Source organism: Plectropomus leopardus, chromosome 12 (assembly GCF_008729295.1).
Source record: "Plectropomus leopardus isolate mb chromosome 12, YSFRI_Pleo_2.0, whole genome shotgun sequence".
In the NCBI taxonomy this organism is placed as follows: Eukaryota; Metazoa; Chordata; class Actinopteri; order Perciformes; family Serranidae; genus Plectropomus; species Plectropomus leopardus.
In genome coordinates, this window is record NC_056474.1 from 21,493,829 (window position 1) to 21,518,982 (window position 25,154).

At 39.1% G+C, this 25,154-nt stretch overlaps 1 protein-coding gene across 1 annotated transcript in view; it reads right to left on the minus strand.

The window, feature by feature from the left end:
* slc1a7a (solute carrier family 1 member 7a) overlaps positions 1–13,465 on the minus strand; it is a 43,420-nt gene extending 29,955 nt beyond the window's left edge. Inside the window, exons 1-2 of the mRNA XM_042497804.1 lie at positions 13,325–13,465; positions 3,118–3,197 (exon numbers count right to left, since the gene is read on the minus strand). Of these exons, the coding sequence (XP_042353738.1) occupies positions 3,118–3,197; positions 13,325–13,465 (221 nt within the window). The remainder of the gene's footprint in view (positions 1–3,117; positions 3,198–13,324) is intronic.
* Between the last annotated feature and the right edge of the window lie 11,689 nt (positions 13,466–25,154).

Here is a 25,154-nt window from a genome sequence, read left to right on the forward strand (position 1 = left end):
AAATCACAACAAACCCAGAATGAACAAATTTTTCTCAGAAACTATTTTTTTTAGAATGTCATTTTAATTCCAATCCTCAAAATAAAAGAAGCATGGAACATAAGGAGGCAGTAAGTGGAGTTGCCATTGATTCTGCATGACGCGTTTATGGGATAATCTGGTTTCCGCTTTGGCTGGTGCGCAGATGGCGCTGGGAGGGGGGAAAAATGGGGACAGGCAGGCTATAGGGCGGATATTCACCCCTAGATAAGCCCTACTGTACCATGCACCAAGTCAACCAGCCGGCCTGTGCATCCCAATCTAGATACACTCGGCTGTCATCAGTTGGCAGAAGAGAGAGACTGAGAAGGAAAAGCAGGATATCGACCGAGGCTGTTTGTTGCTAGATTGACATGAGTGTTTGCAGAAGGTTGCAAAGACATGCAGATATGCAACAAATCATCTCTGACTGGATGTGAGTGGATGGATGAACATTAATACAAACTCAACAGCAGTTAAGTAGCAAGCTGTGACTTCCACTTCCATTATCCCTTATTGCCTCCATTGAGTCACAGGCAGGCACCAGAACACTGAGTGTTTTGCAGACTCAACAGGAGCCCTGGCAGCCAGTTGAATCTTTGCCCTGATTGCTTTGACATTACCGTGTGCTGAAGCGGTGTGTTTAACTTGGCTGTGTTTGGCCCCCTGCCTGCATACACTGTCTCAGATTAGTTGTAATTAACGTCTCTTGCCCTCACGTGCCTCGTGTTTGGCAGGAAACATGCACTGAAGTGATCTCCTGCTCTGAATTTGTGAATTTGGGGGAGTGGACCATGATGAGCATGAATAAATGCAAAAACATGGACACTTACTGCCCTTTTCCTTGTGATTAAACAACATAGATTAAGACAGAAAGAGAAACATACAGTACAAGAGAAAGACACAGAGGCGCAGAGAGCGATAGAGGCAGAGAGAGACAGACAGAGAGAGATAGAGTGACGGTGGGAGGATTAACTTCTCATCCAGTCTTTGCTGTTGCGATTGTAAGTAGCTTATTGCACAAAGCACCCTGCATGTAACCGGTGTGTTTGCATGATTTGTTTTGGGAGTTTTTTTTTGTGGTGAACATCACTGACCTCATGCAGGCAACTAAGAGCTTTGGGCCTAAAATAGTCAAACTGGAGAATCTGGCAGGCTGTGCGCTTCTAAGAATGCATCCAAAGCTAAAAAGGGGTAACAGGTTTACTTCCATATACACATTACCCTTTAATCCTTGATGTGGAAAAAGGTGCGGGAAAAAAATCTCATCTAAGTCATGCTTGTCATCTACAATAATCAAAATACAGCCATGCATAGGCAGGGAGCAATATCCTATAGACTATGCATGAAAAAAACACAACACTGTGGAGAAAATATGTTAAACTTATCAGATATGGAACTCTGGGAATTGTTTTATTACAGAGACAAAAGCTTGTGCTCAGAAACTCTTGCACTAATTGATATGGGATATTCCATGTGTGCATGTTCATGATTAAAATTTCCTCCAGGCTACTTTATCTACTTGAGGTCTGCTTCAATTCTTGGTTCTTTTAAATTGAGGCATAAAACTTTCCTGTTTACCACTGCCTCTCAATATGGAGCTATTCATTCTTATCTTACACTGCTGTGTAACTGCACTGTAAATCCTGTTTTATCCATTTCCAAGTTTGGCTTATGCGTATTGTCTACTCTTTTGAAATCCTATTTGTATTTTTTTGATAATAGCTTGTGTTTCTTTTATGTCTTGTCTTAATTCCCTTTTTTTCATGTCTTGTGTAAACTAACTGACTGAGGCAGCGCTAGACCAGCAGCTCCTGTGTTCAGTGAGGATAAATGACTGTTTTCGTCAATGGAGTATAGATTTGTTTCACTTTCAGTTCAGTTCCCTGTCTGAAAAGGCTGTCTGTTTGGGAAGTACTGAGCATATGACTGGATACATGAGAAATGAATGGACACGAATTGTGTGAGAGTTTGTAAAGGGATGTTTTGATATAGTTTTGCTGTTGTTAAAATTTAATGTGGCGACCTTTGATTTAAATTAACAGAGAATCATCTCCATTTTTGGATTCTTTCTTTACCAGAGGCATGCCAGAAAAATGAATCTTAATGAATTCAATGAGTAATTGATATACAGATGGTCAGCTGAGTAGTCCCGAAAGTTTTGATATCCCTTATCCTGTCACTGCAAATCCTTAGTGCAAAACACCTTCTGTCACCAGATGGTGAGTGACTTGTTTTTGTCATGAAGTGCCACAAACATTGTGCAACTGGTGTGTTGAAAAATATCTCTGAGGCAATAAAAACTCTGCAGTGCAACTGATTTACATCAATTTCAGGATATTTCTTGGACTATGGACCCGGATTTCTCAAATGACTACACTCTTCTATGCAGTGCAGTCAATAGCCGAGGTCAAACATTCATAATCAATTCTCTCTAAAGTCACTACAAAGTAAATTCAAACATGTCATTCTGATGCAGTTTCAAAATTCTAAGCTGAGCATTCAATATGCTGCAAGGCTTGTCCAATTTCACATCTCACCTAATCAAAAGAAAAGGTGAGTCATGTAGATTCAACAGCCCTGCTTTCTCAGATGGTACATTTTCAAAGTAACATCAATCACTGCTAGAGGCAAAGTGATTCTGCAGCATGTGGAAACCCCTCTTTATATGTAGACTATGTAGGTGCAGAGTGACTGCAATGACAATGATACTGACCCAGCAACTGCAAATATATTTCCTCTTTGCAATTCACTTCAATTTAATTTAATTTGGTTAAGTCCGTTTCAGCACAGAAAAATTCAATACGATACAACTCTAGAACATCGATGCAACTTGTGATAGGGATAAGAATATCTGCGCATATATATATATTGCATTTGATGTTGCTTCATTTATTTAGTTATTTTAATTAAAGTCTGACTTTTTCTTCTTCTTTCTCAAGCACATTCCTGCACTGAAAATCAGTATCCACCCAGATAATTGTGCAACTCTTGACTAAAGCTTGGCATGAAGCTCACATGGTGCACATGGTGCTTTCATGTGTATGTGTGAGGGGGGAGCTGTTATGATGTGTTGCTATGGAGCTGGGTTGCTCTTACCTGGATACGACAAGGGGCAAAATCAACATTTTCAACATTCTCATCAGCAGCTCTCCAGGAAACTGGAAGTACTTCACCTCCTGCAAGTGACAGAGAGAAACACAATGTTTGTAACATGGAGTTACATATAAAATACAAAATACAAAAAGTAGTTATTATTATTTCGCTCACTATGACAACCTGCAGTACTCCTGTTTGTGGTAACATAAGTATCGTACATGCACATTCCTGTGGAGTTTTTTCACTGCACTGTGTCACCACATAATTAGACCAAAGGATAAGATGGTTTGACTTTCTGACAAGGTGTATTTGCATTGTTGTTGCTGTTGTTATTTTTCTATTGGAAACTGACTCAAAAATAGTTTGTTTATGTAATGGAGTTCCACAAGGATCAATCCTTGGCATTCGTGTACTTATATATTATCAAATATTTAATGTAATTGTATTTGTGATATGTATTTGTTTGTATAACTTGATGGATATTTTCCTATTACCTCTGTAATTAAATGCACTGTAAAGCCACTACTGCCTCTAGCTCAGTGAGTATAGCATGCGCCCCATGTAGGCTGAGTCCTTAGCAGCGGCCCAGGTTCGATTCCGGCTTGTGGCCCTTTGCTGTGTGCCATCCCCGTTCTCTCTCCCTCTTTGCTGTCACTCTTTATACTGCACTATGCAGATCCCCATTTGTTCAAGTAACTTAATGGCACATTAAGCCAAAAGGGCTTCAATTTCTGTGGTATGAAATTACTTCCATATTGTGGGGCTCATGGAGCTAGCACTCTAGAGCCTTAGTTCGGCTATCTTCTGGTTTAGCCCTTGTTATCTTGAAAGGTGGTAAAATGATTTAATTGTGCAGCTTTCAGACTTTTAAATAAGACCTCTCAGACCGAATGGATGAAATTATATTGTAACAATTTATTTTGTGGGGTTCGAGGCCAGGCGCCAGGAAATACTCCAGACTTTGAAGCCATTTTTTGTAGTGGCCAAACAGTTGAAATTACAACTTCTGTGTCTGTCACGTGATGTCATTGAGCTGAGAGAGACGTTTTTCCATAGACTTACACTGTGAAGAAGACTTCGGTGCAACTCGGTGCATAAATTATTTTGAACATCACAACCCCTATATCTGATATCTAGAAAAGTAGCAAGATTGAACATTTTATCAATATTGAAGTCAGTAGAATGCTAAAGCAGAGGTGGCCAGTTCGGCTTGTGGAAGTCTGCAGTTTGTCTGATCTATGGGCCCCGTGATGCAGAAACTGTGCCGATCATTTAGGTAATATAACACGCAGTAGTTGAAAGTTTCTGGCTTCAAGAGCCTGCTTCAAAAACAGTATCCAGTTCTTTACATACATCTATAGTTGTGATGCTCAAAAAAAATGATGTAATTCCACTGTTTGACCACTACAAAAATTGGCTTCAATGCCTGGTGCCGTTCCTGGGGGCTCGGACTGTACTGAATACTTAAGCTTCTAAGACTTATATAACTGTATGAGTCCTCTGTTAGTTTTGTCACATCTGCTCTTTGCTGACCTGTGTTTGATCAAGAGGAAGTTGGGAATATGTATGTTGTACTGAAAAATAAAAATAAATCAAATGGCACTCTATGTCATAATAAGTACAGAGGGGGAATACAAACAAGCCTGTGTTCAAATCACATGCAAATGTTCTGCCAAGCCTACTACATCCTTAATATGTACTGCATACTACCTACTTAATGACTGAGTAGGTAAGCCATTACCAATAGACTTTTCAAACTGAAATATACTCGAGCAACATGACTGTATGACATGACTGACAGCTGGTGTGACCCAGCCAGCCTTTCTCACGTCTCTGGAAACATTGCAGCATATTTCCAAACAGGCATTATTTTGATAAAGTAAGAAATTCAGAAATTCTTGTTAATGTAGCATACATTGGCATTTTAAACACAAAATTGGCATACTATGCAGTATGAACCAACTACATACTCAATTCTATGCCAAACTTAGTATTTATTGTTGTATAATTGTACTACAAATGAAATGTTTCCTACTTTGACTTCTCCCCTTCATCATTAATGAACACAGTGTGAAGTATCACAATGGTGATCGAGCCGATGGCTCACTGATGCAGGCCCAGCATTTGTAGCATTTGTAGTATAACAAACAGTGGTGACATTCCCGAGAAAAATCACAAACAGTACACAGTCATTAATAATCCACTCTCTCTCTCTCTCTCTCTCTCTCTCTCTCTCTCTCTCTCTCTCTCTCTCACACACACACACACACACACTATGGCAACACTTTCATTTTGCCAACTGCAGGCTAATAAAATGACCAGCCAAGTTTAAAGCCTTAGTTTGCAAACAAACACATTACAATTACTGCTTATTGACATAAGTGCTCCCAAAGAGAATGAAATGTCGGTCTTTGATATTGTAACTTCAATTACTTGGTTATTTCATTTTGTTATATAAGTGCTGTCAAAATTAAGAGCACTGAGTTGCATGTGCATTCAGATTATATTCATGCATTGACAAAACTCTCACAAAAGCAGAGAGTAGTAGCTCAGCCTGGGACTTGGCTTGGGAATCAGAAGGTTTCCAGTTCAAGCCCCTCTAGGGACTAAGTATGGAGTGTGGACTGCCTGCTGGAGAGGTGCCAGAAAAGGAACCCCCAAACTGCTCTAGGGGTGCTGTATTATGGCTGAATGCACTATACCCCTCTAAAACCCGAAATGCATTTGTTTGTTGTTTGCAATATAGATACATGAAAAGTTGCATTACAACTGCCATTTGCCTTGTGGACTGTGTGAATTACACACAAAATAAATGAATGAATGAATGAATGAATAAATAAATAAATAAATAAATGAAAAGACCATGCATAGCTAGCTTTTGTTGTGTGTTTTACCGGTGGTGTCAGTTACAGCATATTGACATTCTGCTTGTATAAGAGTAATTGCTTTTTCAGGAAATCAAGAGTTCACCTTCGAGACAGTGGTTTCAGTTTATGTATACCATAGCTAAGACTTTCCTGAGATCAGAAATCGATAAAAGTTAACCTGATGAGAACTATCCATATTATAGTACATTGTATTGACTGATCATTGCATCCTCATCTGTATTCACAAAGATGCTGCTGTATGAACTTGATAGTCTCTGAAGGCTGTGGGATTGTTATATTTCATCATGTTTCAGTTCCATGACACTTTGCTTTGGTGTGTGATACCCATGGTGATACACAGGTTTCAGTTTAAATATTGCATACTAAACAGCTGGACTTACATGAGAGTGGTAATTAATCGAGGTAAAAATAAAACATAATATAAAATGGTGGCAGCATTTAAGTAATGTGTCTGTGGTGCAGTTCTTTCATAGCCTAACATTAGCTTTTTGCTTCTTGAGATTGCTTTTACACTTAAAAATCCTAAAAGTGGTATTAACTTGTGGAGATGATCTTACTGAACTAACACAGAGCTTTTTTTCCTGCAAAAACCAAAATCCAATGGAAAAATCCCCATAGACTTTTTGTCTATGTGGCAACAGTTGCAGTATATGAAACCACCAAATTAACATAATCATTAACACAATGTCCACAATTGTCCCCTTGTTTCTTCCTTGTTTCCTGTCAGTTTACATACAAGCCCTTGGACATGGGCAGAAAAAGTCAAAATGAGTTCCCTTTGCAACAAGGTAAATAGTGTTGGAAAAGAAGGATGAATGGCATCCGAAAATATGAGGCTACAAGATAGAGATGATAATCAATACCTTTTTTTTCAACATTGTACCAAAAAACTACATGTAATGTGAAAGTGCTAGTGATTAAATTGTTTTACCTGATTTTACTCTGTAGTGTTTAGCTTTGAGTTTCTGGCCTGTAGCAGCTACCTGGTGAGGCATTTAGCAGCTAAAGAGCCAGATATTTTTCTCAGGGGTTGGTGGAGACCAAATACTGAGCTACAAGAGAGTGGATACTGGACCGCTGAGGGCCAAAAACATGAAGAATCCATATTATTAAAAAACTTGCCAAATGCGTAAAAGGCAACTTCTTGCTAACATGTTTGCAAAACAACTTTGAAGGAACAACAAACTATATAACCAAGCAGGTAATACTTATTAATGTTTTGTCTAAAATGAATGAAATGTGAAGTTATGCAGTGGATGCAAAGATTTGCAAAATTACCTTTTTTAATTTTATTTGTTTTTACAAAAGACAAACAAAACAAAACAATGATGACGATGTTAAGTCATGAGAGAGAAAAGCCTGCAGAAGAACCAAACAAAGGTGCTAATGGAAAAAAATCAAATGTAAGTACGGCACATCTGTGCAGTGAGATGGAGCAATAAAAGCTTTTTGAGTCTGTTCTGAGGTGACAGAGCTTTTAGGCCAAATGGCTGAGTGAGCGCACATCTGTGTGTGTGGAGTGGGTACATTTATCTGCTTTGTGTTGCTGTATGTCAGTCAGTGAGCATAGTATTCTGATAGGCACTTTCATAAAGAATGGACTGCAGCCACTAAAAGCTCCATGAATTGTGCATCACTTGCAACCTATCAACCGCATCTTAAGTTTGGTAATTATATTACAGCACCAACACACACACATAAAGTTTTGCAGCTGAGTGCAATTTGCCCTTTCTTTTGTGTGATTCAAATGATTCAAATTCAAAGTTTAGACACTACATTTGCGCCTATACAGGATAATGGGAGGCAGAAAAAGAAAACTAAAAGGGAACCCGTGAGCTACAGGTCCAGACTGAGGAGATGCAGAGGCATTCCTCTCAATTTCAGACACAGAATGTAAACGTATCTGAGAAAAAAAAACTATTTGGGATTTAACTCACATCTGTCAGTGTTGCTGATGTTTTCAAACATGTGCCTACAGACTAACAAAGATGATGACATAATTACAATAAATTCTCTGAAGGAGCTTATAATTTCACAGTAATTGCATGTCGCTGTTATTGCAGATCTCTGTGATTTGGACTGTTTTCGCAATGAGGATTGTGTATGTAAAAACAAGACAATTTTGTGTCAAATGTATACATCACAATGATATGTACAAATAAGGAGATGCTATGTGGTTGGTAGTGCAGTTAGGGGTGCCTTTAACCCTTTATAAGGGATTTGAGACAGTTTCCTTCTATCTTATTTATGCAGATTCAACAGCCACAAAAGGCACACAATCCTGTGGTGAAATTTTCTCCATAGTGTGTGTGTGTGTGTGTTTGGGTATGTGTTTGGGGGGGGGGGGGTTCTCTTGCATTCTCTTGCACTGGCATAAATTGCAAGTGCGTACAGTGGCGCCCCCAGAAATTTTTCATCTGGGCGGCTGGATAGGGCTGCGGAAAATCTCATCTGGTCTGAAAATGCACACTGATATGTTTTTTTCTTATTCTGTGGTTAATATTGCTAATTATCTGATGTGCATAAACTTATAAGGGTACTCATCAGACTTTGAGTTCTGCAACAATCCTGTTTTAATTTGTTATGTATCTGTATCTGAACAAAACATTTACTGTGAACAAGCCTTCTCAAGTTTAGAAACTCTTGAACCCATTTTCATTCAGCTATCTCGAGATAAGAATTCAAAGGTACCCCTTTGCAAAGCACCATGCCAGTTGTTCCTTTCGCCAAAATTTTGAATAATTTGCAGCTATTTAGCCCCTCTTTTCAACAAGGTATACCGACATAGCCGGTACCAGTGAATGCTTTAAATTGTCTAGTTTCACTACCACTCCTACCTTTGTGCTGGCTTAGAAAAATGAGTGGGCCACAGTTTATTGAAGACAGTAATATCAGCCTCATTTACCTTTTGACATTTCTGTTTGCCCTCGCTTTAAATTAAAATAACCATTTAAATACAAATGCTTTCCTCAGAGCTCCACCATTAATTTTGTTCTTCAACTCTGTGAGCTGTTTAATTTTCTTCACTGTTGTTTTTCTTTATATTCAGCATGCCATGTTATTAATGTATGCCATTTATTTTGTTGTCTTATGACTCATATAAAGACTTTTTAATAAACGTGACCTGAAAGCTAGAAATTTCAAGTAAGAAATCCCTTTGTGGTTCTCTGTCAATATAAGTACAAAAATATACGTCTTAAATCCCTTTAAAAAAAAAAAAGACATGACTCATTGATTATGTTGGCATCTATAGCAAGGCATAGAAAGAGAGACCAACACATTTCATTAATGCTTTGTATAAATGCAAGTATGCATAACATCATAATAAACATGTCCCCACCCCCATGCTCTAAACTCTGCTTTTCACCTTGTATTCATGGATGCAGTGTGAGCATGACTGTCCTCACCTTCACCCTGCCAGCTGCTGCACAGTTGACTCTAATCCACCACCACCCTTTTCATTCCACAGTAAACATTGAAAAACACAGTAAAAATTAGGAAACATTTTTCTACGGTGCGCAGTGCTTACTCATACAAATATTTATTCTGCTTTCTTCAAGGGACTGAATTTTCACCACGTGACTTGTAATAAAATCTAAAACAACAACAACAACAACAACAACAACACACGCACACAACAATTGGGAGCCACATGTTGTCGACATTCCTCATATTTCAAACTGAACATGAATTGCACACCTCCAGTTCGGGGTTGTTGAGAGGCACTCTCCAGGAAGCTAATAGGGTATTTTCTTTTTATCTGCTGAGAGTGTAAAAACTGTCTTTTGCAGGTTCAGCGTGGGCAAATTGTCTAGCTTGTTGACCACACTCCCAGCTTAATATGTTTGTGACAGAGAAGTGAGCATTGCCTCACCATGAAACTCTCCCCCACTTTTTTTTTTACCCGCCTAAAATTAAGTTAGATCTTAACTTTAATTCTTCATATACACTGTTTGGGGGGGGGTGTCTTTGTTTTTAAGTTATGTCGGACAACACTTTAGTTAAGACCAAATTATCTCAAGAACTATCGAGTGGATTGCCCTAAAATTTTGTTTTGTTATCCTCAAAGTTTCCTCTCTTTTAATCAGGAGGTCAACATCTTAATGCGCCCAATACTGTTCTTTATGTGATTAAATACCTGCAAAATGAGTGATGTTACAATTAGCCCCAGCTGTATTTTGTGTTCAGTGCTAATAACCTAACACTCTAAACTAAGATACCCAACATCGTTAACATTATACCTGCTAAACATCATCAAGTTTGCATTGTCATTTTGTGTAGCCTATGTTAGCATGCCGATGTTAGCATTTAAATTCAGCTTCCAGTGTGGCTGAGTACAGCCTCACAGAATAGCTTGCATGGCTTTGAACTGTAGTTTTATAACAATATAGGTCTATAGAGGACAGAAGGAAATATAGGCTACTTTGAAGAAAATATTGTTACGAATCAGGCCTGACTTACTGAAGTACCTTAGTGTGTCTCCTTATAATTTCCATTCATTCATCCTTTTTTTAAAGGAATAGTTTGGATCTTTTGTAGTGGGGTTGTCTGAGGTTCTAATCCATTATCACTTTATATACTAGATGTCTATTGGCATGCCCCCAGTTTGGAGAAGCAGACAGGAGAACCACCAAGGAAGCTATGAAATGTGCTGCTGTGGATAGGGGCAGCAACAAAACATATTTCAGCCACCTAAACAAATCAATGTCAATTTGAAAGCACATGCTGTTTTGAATATTTTTTCCTGCTTTACATTACTATCAGACAGAAATTTCCAAAAGGGAAATGAAGCCATTATATTTGCCCTTGAAAGTAGGACTCCATTAAAATTAAACATAAATGTAATATCACTGAACACTAGAGCTGCTGGTCTACGATCATTCATTCAGTGTTTTAAGGGGTTTGTTTGGATTTACTAATGTCACAGAACAACACATTCAAAATAACAAATAGAGTCAGTGGTAGACCAGCAGCTCCTGTGTTCAGCAAGCTAAAATTATTACTTGTCAGTGGAGTCTGGTAACTTTGATAAGAGCATGGATGGGGAACTGAAATACTAAAAAGACAGTGAACGCTTAAACTGATATTTGATTTTTTTAGGTGGCTAAAATATGTTTTGTTGCTGTATCCATCCACAGCAGTACATCTCTTAACTTCTGTATCGGCACTTGTGGCATTTAAAGCGGGGGGGGGGGGCTGACTGACATCCACTGTATGTAATGCGCCATAGATAAATACCCCATACAACCCCACATCAAAAGATCTTAGCTATTAAGACTACCATGAACAAATTCTCCATGTGGTGCACAATTCTGTTTCATGAAATTTCAGCAAGTAGACACACATTTGCTTGCAGTTCAAAATGTAGTTAATTTTCACAATGTATTCTGCTGCCGGTGTGTGCCTGCCCTTCATCAAATAGTGGGAGGGCAGGAAAATATGAAGTAACTTGAGGCATTACTAGCTCACTGTGATGAATTCAACCCAGTGGCTCCTGTAGCTTTTGTGACCCTGATGAGGTGTTTATATAGATAATACACTAATGTGGGTACATTCCCATGTACTTATTTCCACTTTGACTCAAAGAAAACTTGCATCTACATATGTTACCTGCAGCATGTAAAGCTAGATAAACAGATCTTGCCTTGTTTTATTTTTATTTTTTTAACTGCGCTGGTGCTGTGCTGTTAGCTTCATTAGCAATGGTCAGAGACTAAAATGTTTCACTTGTCTCAGTCTGAGTTCCATATAAAACAGACTGTGCACATGGATCATGGATGAGGACTCACAGCTGCAGTTCCCCTGTGTCTTGCCAGAATTTTGTTTGACATCACAGGCATGCTCAAACATTAATGGAAACCCACACGGACCTTACATCATACATATGAAATCCAACATACATCCACTCCCTCTAACAAGACAAACATTTCATCATCTGATTTCCATTTCATTTCTCTGTTCTTTTCAAGTACCCTTAAAATAGAGGCTTCCCTTTCAAATGCAATGTTACACATGCGTTCTCTGCTTAGAATCTGTAACATATTTTCATGCCTTTTAAACCATGACTTCATTCATTCTCAAACACAACGTTCTTAGGGAAATAATCAAAGAGTCGCCTGCAGAAATATGATTTCTCCGCTCATCTGCAGCCTCCTAGCATTCTCTGAATTCTAACTATTTAATTCCACTTCCCGTTCAGTCGTGTGTGAATTATATAAGTGGACACAAATTGTTGACTTCATGTCTGTGTGAGTGATTGACAACTAATCTCCCCACCGGCAATCCCTTTCCATGGAGTCCATCTGAGAGGCTATAGGCAATCTGAGTGACTAATGAGATACTGTTTCACATTTTTAAAAGCAGAAAAAAAATATTCTCTTGCTCTTGGGGATGTCTGCGGCTATTACAATGTGCCTGCCGCAGCAATTGGCAATTGGCTTTCAGATGAGCCAATTTAATGCCATTCTAGGAGCCAGCTAACCTTTCTCATGAAGTGTTTTTTTCCCCTCTTCTCCCCTTTTAAAAAACACGCAACCCTAGAGGCTTCTTAACACTGTCTTTCGACGCTTTGCTCACGCTGCATTACCACTGTGAGCTATCTAAAGAAGCTCGTATTAGACACTAAGGTGGAACTGAACAACCACCAAGTCTTTTCCATCTGTCTGAAGCACAGTCTATTATTGATTACATCGTCCCGTCTTGTGCTTACATGATCCTGGTGGGGCTGATCATGGTGATGAAGCCTGTACTTTGGTGGACTTAAATGGGCTTAGATAGGCTAAGAGAGGCTGGTTTGTGATGATAAAGTGCAAATACTATTTATATGAAGTGAATTTGTGAGTGGTCGAGTGTGCGTGAATTCACCCCAATGTGGGGACTTGCAGTTTCTTCCATCTGGGGACAAAAAACAGTCCCCACATGGTTAATTTAGGGGTTAAGACTGGGTTTTAAGGTTAAAGTTGAAGTCATGTCTAGGGTTAGGGTTGGGGTAAAGGTTAGGGTTTGATATATAGCGGTTGTGGCAAAGCCTCCGTGGAGTAACTGTTAAAACGGTGTCCTCACAAAGATAGTAGTACATGTTGGTGAGTGTGTAAAAATGTTGATGTGTAGCACATGGAGTTGAGGTAAAAAGGGAGATACAGGGAAAGGGGAAATGGGTAATCGTCTGTATTAGGTGATGTGGCCTGAATCCATCACAGCATTTAAGACACTCTTGAGTGGAGAGATAAGGCGGGCGAGCGGGTGGGGGTGGGCAGGTGGCTAGTGTGTGTGGGGGAACCAAGTGTCACAATCACCACCAGGCACTTTAACCAACTGACCTGCTCGGAGAGCTGCTTGCCTCTGAGGAAGAAGCCCAGCAGGCAGCCAATGACCACGGCCAGCACAGACAGGATGAGCAGTCCGTTCTGCTTGCAGACATTCTTCACCCGCCCCCACACTTCATCCAGGGCCACCGCCATCCTCCTCCACCGCCTCCTCCTCCTGCTTGTCCTGGTCCTGACTGCAACTTCCGAACCCCCCGCGGAGAAAACCACCAGAGCAAGCCCCCACCTTTTTTTAAGCACTTATTCAGCCATATAGAACCAAAACAGAGCCAACAGCTGCTGCCACCACTCCAGAAGAAATATTAGAGTGTGAACGCAGCAGGCTGGGCTTGATAGATAGATGCAGACTGTTGAGAAGAGAGTGGGAGTGGGAGAGAAATGAGAAAAAGTTTAAAGAAAGAAAAAAGTTTCAGTTAAGGGAGGGGGTTGAAAAGTAAAATTAAAGAGGTAGTCGTCCAAAAATAAAGCACTTCAGGAGATTCTGTGCTCCTCCTCCGAACTGCCTCCTTGATTATTCCATATGAGACTAAGAGCATCACACACTATCTCTGTCCATCTGTGTCTGTCTCTCTCTGTCAGTCACCTCCCTCTCTGTCTCTCCAACCCCCCTCCGACACAGTCCTCTTGGTGGCCAATAGGGGGCTCTACGACAGCTGGTGGTATTGTCATCAGGGTTAATACTACGATCCTATTAGGCTGCACTGCACGACTCAGATCTAAGGCTGGATTAGAGAGCTCTCTGAACAATTGGACAGCGGATTGTTCCAGACCACAAAAAAGAAAAAAAAAGAGAAAAATTCACCCAAGTGACATGAGGTAAATGACAGCACAAACCAAAAACAGGGACCTAAAATTATTGCTAGTTGCTGACCTGTTTTTATATTAATAGAGGTGCAGCACACATGGTTGAACATGATAGGGATGACACAACACAAATATAGGCACAGTTTATGTCCACAGCTGATTGCCCACTGATCATAATTCACCTTGTCAGGCACACACACACACACACACACACGCACACACACACACACACATTGAAGGTCATGAATATATATTAGAGCATGTATACACTGTTTGTATAGCAGTCCGTCACATACAGAATACAGAATGCCCCGGGCTGAGTGCACTGAGGTGATGTGGAGGTTAATACTAATATGAATTAATGTGATAACGCTGGCAGTTGTCTATATTTTATGTTAGTGTCAATCAAAAATGTTTGCATTAAATCTATAAGCAATTTCTTCACCACGCCTTCTTCATAGAGGGTGTCTTCAGTTTCTGCTTTCTCGGTTCCAAGCAAGTGATGTAAAAGTCACATCAACAAGTGTATTCAGACTGAGATCATATTACAAAAAAATAAACCTGTATATAGAGAAGAAACTAAAATGAAAGTGGCCCAAATCAGAAAATACTTGATTGTATGTGGTTTGTGCTGTTCAACAACAACAGAAAAAAACAGATCTGAACATATGTGCAAAAAAAAAAAAAAAAAAAAAAGCAGATGTAAAAGCCTAATGTTACAATAATGGGGCCTTGAGCATTGATGGAAAGTGTGGTAGACAGAAGTGGTGCATTACTGAGAAAGTATCTACTGTCGCATTTCCTGAATGATATCATCCAAAGACCAAATACTAATGTCTGACGGAGACTAAAACGGGATTGAAGCAATATGGATGATTATGGTGAAGATGGGCTGTCAGCCTGTATTACACATGCTGCTGGCAACTATCAGGGTATCCTGAAGGTTAGCCTGCACCAATTGGTGTACAGTAGCAAACTCTCTGCCCCTGCATGTGTAAAGAAAAAAAATACTGTAACACTTGTAGAGGAGGTGGAGGCCAATATTAAATAAAAAGTGAGATGTGGGTGAAGTCTCATGACCAGATCCACAACAAACAAACAAAAACAAGTTTTTTAAAAAATGTTTCACCAAGACTTGGATTGTGCCCCCAAAACTGGGTATTTTAAGCCAAAACATGATATTTTCCAAGCTATAACCGAGTGTTTTTGTGCCTAAAAATAACCACATGTTAACCACAGTGCTTCAACGTATACCCAATGTAATGATCTGCAAACATAATGTAATTTAATGTATCATGTTTTGCAGAAACATGGAATGCCAACCATTCTTTCAGGCAATTGGATTGCCCACAAAGAAGGTGATATTATACCTTTTTTCCCCCACTTCATTTCATTTCTAACAAAGTTAAATTTTTTTCTGTGTGCTTTTGTTTTTTGAGAAGTGTTAGAACTTTTTGAGTAAAATTTTTTCCCGCTTATTTGTACTGATAGAATGTAATCTTTGGAATACGTAAACATCTATACTTAACACATTTGGATCCACAAACTGCTCATGTTATACCCTGCACACAGAAAAAGCAGAAGCCACAAGTGTTCTTTCATTTATATTGTCGGTGGTGCCTCGTGTGCTTATTCAAATGATGGTTTGTGAGCGCTGTATTGATGCAAAAACACAAAAGAATTTGAAGAGTTATCCAAGAATTATTTGCTTTTGCAAGAGATGTATATTATCTTCCTGGTTTGGTGTGTGTTTATAGCGTATAGAGGTTTTGGAAAAAAATAGCCTTTAAAGTAAAAGATGGTGCCTTAGCAATCAAAAAGCTGTAATTGGAAACAAATGAGTACAAATAGCATGAAGAACTCTGACTGGTTAACTGATTGCGATGGACCCAAACAGCAGATGTCTACTATGTTATACATAACAAGCAAGCAATCAGCGGTTCATTTAGAATGAGAGCATCCCCGGGATTTCACACAAAAGGCACACATTGCAGTTTTTTGAGAAACATTGTTCACAGCATGTTCTGAGTTCAGCTGGCACCCCTACCCTTTCTCGCTTTATTAGCTTTCTTCAGACCCTCCAGTTTCCAGTCGGTTGGGTATGAATGGCAATCATCTCCCACTGAGACTAATTTTGAACTACATCTATAAAAATATAAATAATATAGTACTAGTGGAGTGCTAAATTGCCCTTAGGTGTGACTGTGAGTGTGTATAGTTGTTCGTCTATATGTATCGGCCCTGCGATAGTCTGGCAAACTGTCCAGGGTGTACCCCGCCTTCCGCCCGATGACAGCTGGGATTGGCTCCAGCACCCCCCGCGACCCTTACGACGACAAGCGGTTACAGAAAATGACTGACTGACTGACTGACTAGTGGAGTGATATGGAGCAACCCAGGCAGTAGAGAGATGAACGTGCTGTGTTTAGATTAAAAGCCTGAAATCTGAATCTGAGAGCCCGAGTTACAATTTGTGACTGACTTCAATGAGAGTTTTACATTTAAAAAAAAAAATGAACCTGTCATTACTATATGCAGCAGGCCACCACTATGAGGACAGTTGGTCATTGTCACCTGGATTTTATGAATCCACAAGTCACTGTCGGACAGGAGCTTTTCTCTGTAAATTAAAAAAACAATCGAATAATCATGTTATTAAAATAGTAAGCCTCTGTGCTGTATGGTAAGGGCATAGTGCTCAAGAAATGTCATTAATTTACCCCAACAGCAAAAAGCCTCAATCACATTAATGACTAAATAAAAGCTTGTGCTCCTTTGTTATGCACAGCATGTTAAAAACGAACATAAAGTACTTAATGTACAGTGCATTCTGCTAACACAAATTGTATTATTCACAGTAAAGGCTTTGTGTCTTTATTCCATTCTAATGGAGGTCTGACTCTAAATTTAGTAATTGTTCAATCCCAGACTATCCCTGAACCAAAACAAATTAAAAAATGTATGCTGAAAACAAGATTTTAGACCACCATACCATTAGAATTTTAAAAAATCTCTTTGTATAGACTTGTTTTTCCAATGATGTTTAACATAATCATGGTGGTAGAGCCATTAAGAAAATAGAGAAATATTTGTATGTAGCCGTGGAATAAGATACCACGCAAGACGGAATTACTTCATGGTATCTTTAATGCTGTTGCTGTAAATACAAAATACCTACCCACTCTGCTCACATGCAGCATACATCCTTCCTGGGAAAGCTCTCTGTATTTTACAGAAAACTGAAGTTGTGGTGTCTATTTTTAAAATATTGTCAATAATAATTTTACTGATTTGGTCAGTATCAATATTTAGCCAGTTACGTTAATTAAACACCATTTCCTCATTATGTTAATTACCAACATGTTCTTATCCCAAGTCATCACATATTGCCACTTCCACATCTAAATATTATGCTCTAGATATCCTTTTTGTGTCTGCTATTGATGTTTCAGGAAGCTGCTACTGTGTTGTCAACACAAGTACATGGTGGGATGACACTGCACCTGGTTATGTTTGGGCAACAAAAGCACATGGTTACAAATGCCAGGATGTCAAGAAAAGCACATGTTGACATCTGTAGTTAGGATAAGGCAAAAAAGGCACAAGGTAAAAAATATCGCATTCAGACAAAAAAGTGAACTTGAAAGTCCGGGGTTTGTTGGATCCATCCATCTCTCCTCCCGCCCGTTTTATAGGGATCTATGTGCCTCTTATATCAGTTCGGTATCAGCAGGGTTTAACCTGATGCAGTCGAGCGGTGTATCATGTGCATGTGAAAGTTCCCATCTGGCTGTGGTCTAAACGTCTGAGAACTACCCTGCTGCGGTGCCATGTGGCCGTCCGGCAGTATATAATAATGAAAAACTGTTTTGTCTCACTTCTGCATTCTAAGCTGATGCTGAACGGCATACCATGCGGACCTGAATGGTGGCTTTTGGCATTGGGATTTTACACTGAAAGCACTGCAAAAGCAGCTGCATTTGACAGCCTTGGAATGAGAACAGGCTGGCATTACCAAACAGTATTACTTAACCTGCATGTCTATTTCTGTACATGTACACTCAGAGCAATTAAAAATGAAGTCATATTTCTTGTATACGTACACATACTTGGCCAACATTTCCTCCAATACATATTAATTTTCTGTTGCAAATTAGTTTGATAAAAAAGCAAGTTCTACCATACAGGGATATAAAACAGGAAGCAAAGGAATGGGAAGCATTTGGACAGATGCAAACAAGGACACAGGAGGTAAAGTATCTTGGAAAAAAAAAAGAAATAAGAAAGACAAAAGAGAGGGACCAGAAATGATAGGCTCAAAGTTATTAATTTATGAAATTGTAAGGACAAGAATGAAAAAGTAGTCTTGCAATGCAAGCAACAAAAACAGCCCCATTGTGCATCCATTCTCAGACCTTCATCATCCTGATTACATCAACGTCCTGCACAATGCAAACAGCTTATTTCATTTCCATTAACAACAATGCCCCACGTGTCACACATGGGGAAAACCAGAGGCTTTCCTTTTACGTTAACATAACAAGCTTTCACATGATGGGTGATATTACTCTAATTGTAATCCCAGATGCCACATCTGTTGTGAGGCTGCAGTGTAATCCCTGACTGGGCTCCAGGATGTGCTGTCGTCTGCGGCTAAGGACGTGGACTCGGACACACACAGAATCCGCTGTGGTCTCAAATGCTAATCGCTAATGCCATTTTAGTGCCCTGCAGAAAATGTCATTTCAAAAAAGGCCACTTTTCTTACAGATCTGTAAAAAGAGGCTATTCAGTATCTCTACATTCACCGCAGAGGAGAGTGAAGCTTCTACAGCTGACACGGTGCAGTTTTCACTGCAACATCTTTCATTAGCACAGGGACACAGAGATCTCACTCAAAAATCAAAATTCTGTGGTAGAGTTTGCAAAGCACAAATAGGCACAAAGAACAGGGGCGTGGATATAGATGTAGTGAAGTGTCATTTTGTCCTTTAGCTAGAGAACAGAATATCATTTAAGATTTTCATTCAGTTGCTCGTCTTATTCTTTGCCACAGTTATAGGGTTATGAGACATGCTTTGGAGATATGACGCACTCTCTCACACTCTGTCACAGACTGAGAAAGGTTTTCAAGTGAACACACAAGGCAACCTTAGCATTGGAGAAAAAGTAGGTCTCTGACTTAATCCTAATGACATTTCATGAAAGGTTGTTTTAAATAAAGAATCAACGAAGCCACTGGCAGGAGTAAATAAGAAATTATTATTAGGGGCAAAAATATAATAAAGGCTGAAGGTCCACATAAAGAGGCAGGTTTGAGTGATGGAGTGGTCAAACAAACACAGGACTTTCCCCCAGGACACCAGTGTTCAGCACTGTATAAAACCAAGTGAACTTTGAGTTATCTTAAAGTACATTGATACCATGTTTGTTTTCCTAAACCTAGTGCACGGAATTTTGCCTTTAATGCATAACTTTACGTGAAGTCCATGTGATGACGCCATTCGTGGGCGCTAATTCGTTAGATATCATATGAATGTTTGTACGGGGACAAGTTCAGTGGCTGAATGCATTTTGTTTTTTTACACAAACACATTACTTTTACTTTTACATTTCCAACACATAACGCTCAAAGAAATTATCCAAATGAATAAAGTAATTCTAACATAAACAAAAAATGACTAAAATATAAAAAAAACTGGAGTATTATGGGAATATGGTGAATTTATGTAACTGCTCATAGAAATTCTCCCTTATTTGCTTTAATAAAGTTTTTGCATCTGTCATAATAAATTCTACAAATTTTTTACTTTTAGAAAAAAGAAACAGTGATGATGTACTTAAAGTCCTGTTCTATTTGATCAATCCACCATCCTGACACACCTTAAAATTTGGACTTTTAGTCTTACTATTTCAACACTTTTAATTTAATGCTATATTGCCATATCCACACAGTCAATTACAATTTGGTTCAATGAGCTCCATGGACAGACAGAATAAGGATAAAGGCAAATACATAAACAAACAAATACATAAAATAAGTGAAATCCAAACCATTAGAAAGGATAAAATAATAAAAAGTCTCTGTAGACATGTTCCCAAACCAGACAGTTATGGCAAAGGTAAGGATGCTTTCCACTGCTGCTTGATATAAATGCAATAAACCTTTGCTACACACCTCTTTGGGGCCCCACGACTGATGGTTAAGCACTTCACTAGTCTGTTGTTAAACACCACCTGCAAGTCCAGGACACACTGACACAATGATTTTTCAACTCCCATTTGAAGGAGCAGCGCAAAGGTCACCTGATTGCAGCTTTTCCCATAAATCAATATATATGCAAATTACTGCTTCTGAGTCACATGGATTAGATGTGAATTGTGTTGCATTACTCATTGCTGGTGTACATATGAATAATGCATGAGAACAGCCTGCATTAAAATATGTAAACTTGACAAAATAACAACAAAAAATAAATCAATTAATAAAAGTAATAATGTCTTTGAGTAAATAAATATGTATACCTGTATAGTATGTTCCATCCACATGTTTTCTGCCAGGTGTTAAAGGGAGTTGCTAACTTATTAAAGTGAAAGGATGCCTCTGGAGAAAGCATCTTTTATTTTTAGACCTGAATTATGTTACATGATATGTATTGTACTTTAGGTGGAGAAAGAGAAATGCAGAGGTCAATTGGAAAAGAAGTCTATGTAAAGTTTGTGTGAAACTGAAGACAACAACAGAGAATGCAGTTCAAGTAGCGATGCTGTGAGAGCAGAAAGCCCTCCTACTATGCAGCCATTTTACTCTGCACCTCTCTGATTTTCAGTTATGTTATCAGTTTTTCTGCTTTTCAATTAAGCTTTCAATTCATTTACAGACAATTTTATGGAGGTGCTATTTGAAATTTTTTTTGTTGGACTAATTTTTGATTTTAGTAGACAAGTAGAGCTCAGGGATGTAATCAAGTTGTAAACCCGGAGAAATCGCACTATTCAAGCAATGAACTTTTGTTTTGTTTTTGCATAACAAGCAAGACACAAACAAAATATAAATTAGAGTGAGAACAATAGCTGCACACAGCAGCCAGTGCTGGGATCTGCAGTGATTTATGGCCATTGTTGCTGCGCAGCACACGGTGAGCACAGGAATGGTCAGAGTACAGTGATGGAGGATGTTTACTCAAGGTTCTCTGCCGACTGACAGGGGAGGAGAGATGGAAGGGATGGGAAGGTTGAGGTGGGAGGGGCTGAGTGAAGACTCAGTGGTGAGGTCGTGTCACTGCTGTGATCTCCCTCGTGTCGACACGACACATGAATGAACAAGTGATGAGAGGGGTGGACCTCAGTGTGCAACGTGTGCACTGGATTTGAATTCTGCATTTGTGACTGTAATATGTGCATGTGTGTGTGTATGTGTGTTTGTGTGTGTGTGTGTGTGTGTGTGTGTGTGTTTGTGAAAGTGAGTGATGTTTACGGAGAAGTAGGTGTATGTTCTAACTGCTGCGTCCCTCCACAATCCCCCACCACTGTCAAATAATCCCTGTTCTTCTGCCAATTTTTCCCTGTTTCTGGATTGGACTGGCAGAGATAATCTGGGATTAGAGCGAGCAGTCAGGTCTGGTGTGTTCCTCATTCATTTAGATGTGGCAGATATGTTCAACATCCACAGGTCATCTGCTGCAGGCCGCAACATATTCCACTACATATCATCTCAGGGAAAATTTTTTAGCAGATTTGGGCACTTTGGGTACTAAACTGAGAGCAAGAACGAATGTGGTTGCCGCCTGTTGGGCTGAAGTGGAACAGCTGATTCCATCCTCATCAGCCGAAATGAATGTATTTCTGAAACACTGGCAGATACAGTATGTGATGATTTCTGAATGAGTTGATTATTTTTTTAAAGAGATACCTATTATTTGATGCCAATGACACTTCTATCTACAAAAAGTAAAGCATTAAATACATTATTATTATCACATAATCAATGTAATCATGAGCTAGGAGGCTGTGAACACCTGCAAATGCACAGCAGACTGCGAGGAACAAAGGAGGAAGTCAGGTGACATAGTACAAATAGTAACAAAACCCGTATAGGGAAATGGTTGAAGTGGCAGTTTGGTCAAACAAGCACAGTTCTTTGACCTAAAAGACCAGTACTCAGGACTATGTGAAGGCAAAAGTCAACGTTGGTCAAATTTCGAAACATTTTTGAGCCAAAATGACAATTAAGAAAATAAAATGTCTTTTTGTATCAATTTTTCTGTGCCTACTCCTTTGGAGGAAAAAACCTTTGTGATAAGATGTTGTTTTTCTTGACTGTTGTTGAGCATCTTGGCATCAATAACCTGCATTTTTTCCAGGGTCAGCACATGTGTCATCCTCTTCAGGCAAAACATCCCGATCATCAAGGTTAAGGGTCATTTTCATAGTTTTCAGATATTGTGTAGGATAAAGGCACACATTACTATTTCATCTATGTCCATAATGGCAGTACCCAATTCTATCTCAAGGATCTTTTCTTAAAGAGCGCAAACGCTGACATGTCACTTTGATACAAGCACAATGTTGTTGTTGGCCTGTGAAATTCCCAAGGTCCCATGGTGTGGTTTAAGCACTCAGGGTTACACATCTCCTATGATGTGAAACTTACTGTTCCCTTTTTAAGCCAAGACTCATAAATGTGTCCAGAGCAGCCCACACTGACATTGATGAATTGCAGGTGTTCAGCCCACTCACCAGAAGGAAATGTTTGAATTGAACATTTCTGAAAACCAACAATCTATTACATTTGTATATTTGATCATATAAACGTTTCCAAAGAGACATAGTTCTGATTACATGTATATAAGCTGACTTTGTCATTGGGTGTTGGAGGGGATGGTGGATGGCATGTTATATTCTGTCAATTGATGACACAGAAGAGAAGAGGTGACTGAGCTGTATGATGGTTTCATTTGAATCCATATACCGTATCAAACTGCTTTTCTTCTGTGATGGATTTTCATCCACCTTGAGAATTTTTTAATATATCTTATCCTTTATGGCGTTATACCTATCTGAGATGCCTGCCAACCTGTTCATTAGGGGGACATCAGAGCTTTTCCAGAGGCAATTGCGCCACCAAACGTGGATGTTTTTAGCAACATATTGCAGCATTTCCAGTGCTTAATTTGTCACCACACTGGATTGTTCTTTAGCAACACATTGTAGCATTTAATGCAGCAATTACTACACAAAATCTAGATTTTTCTAGCAACATATTATGGTGCTTCCATTGGATGATTTTTTTTAGTGAATCATAGTGGCATTTCTAGTAACCATTCTGTGGGTATTTTAGGCCAAAACATGTTCTTTTCCTAACCATAAGTGATTTTTGTGCCTAAACATAATCAGACATTAACCACACCTTTGTTAAAACATAACATTTCAATATATCAGTTACATAATAACACTTTACAAATCAGTGGTTTGAATAAATGCACAATGCCAACATTTATTCTGGCAATTGGGTTGAGGTTTTCTTCCGTATTTGTGGTATGACACTGTTAAACTACTCCTGTTAAGATATTTTCTCTCATCCTACACCTGGGGGGAGCAGATACACTCTATGGACAAAAGTATTGTGCCACCTACACATTACACCTACAGGAGCTTTTATGACATCCCATTCTAAATCCATGGGCATTAATGTGGAGTTGGTGTCCCCTCAGCTTCCACTCCTCTGGGAAGGCTTTCTACAAGATTTTGGAGTGTGTCTGTAGGAATTTTTTTTCCCATTCATTCAGATTTTCTGCACCTGTGGTAATGGGACTGAATGAAATACCTGAATTCACTGATTAAGAGGTGTGGCCCAATACATTTGTCCATATAGTGTACTTCCATCAGCAACAAGTGGAAACCTGTGTTCTATAACACTGACTGCCATTCAAGTATGTTGCAAGCAGAGGCTTGAGGAGGCAATCTTAAACATCACTGCAGACTCTGTTTCATATTCTATCTGTTGATGGCTCTGTCACATTGAAGAGGTGACAGTCAGATGTGAGCTGTATGATAGTTGAAATGGAATCCAAACCATATCAAATAGCTTTTCTCCTGCATTTTCATGCACCTTGAGAATCGTTTACCATATCCATTATCTACTCCAGCACATATTCAGAGGCTCTCTTTCAAAGCCCGAGTGTGAGATGGAACAAGTTGTCTGAAAATGATGGCACCATGTTTTCTTAGTTATTTGTTGCCCTTCTTAATTTGCAGAAAAAATGTATAAACATAGGGTAATAATGAGATAGGCTCCATTGTAGAAAATAATTCAAAACTGATTGACTCATGGAGAGAATATATTCCCCCGAATACTCCTGAATCATTCAATATTGCGTTTTTGTTGAATAAGCTAATACTATAGAATATACAGCAGAACAATGGGGACTACGCCTCTCATTTTTCTCTGTGACATTGTTATATTGTCAAGGACTGACAGAATAGTAACAGAATAGAAACCTTGATCGCGCTGACAGATCCATTCTTTATGACATCTAGTATCACCAAGTATGTGAAGTCACAATGCCCAACCAGGTCTCTTTTCCCAAACATAACCTAGGTAACTTACCTGCCCAAGCCTTACCTGCGTAACTTTGCTTCAGGTATGTAACATGATACCATTCTTGGAACACTAACTCCATACTTATCATACAATGTATGTAAAGATACTTTCCCATGTTAAGAACCAAGTCCAGACAATGAGAGACTATGCACTCTGACTTTCACATAGAGCCCCTTAACCTTTCGAACCTGAGCATATCAGCCTGACTTCTCTCAAAAAACATGGGAAGAAGGAAAAGAAGAAATAACCCCCAAATTAGGAAGAAATTAGTAAAAAGAAAATTATCTGAAAATTAGTAAAAACGATTTTTTATTATTATATTTTGTTGAATTGATTTTAGCAGCTTGTCTCTTTGAATCTCCAAAAATCCAATCAACAGTCAACCTTTTGGATATTTCAGATGTCTGTAGCTCTTCG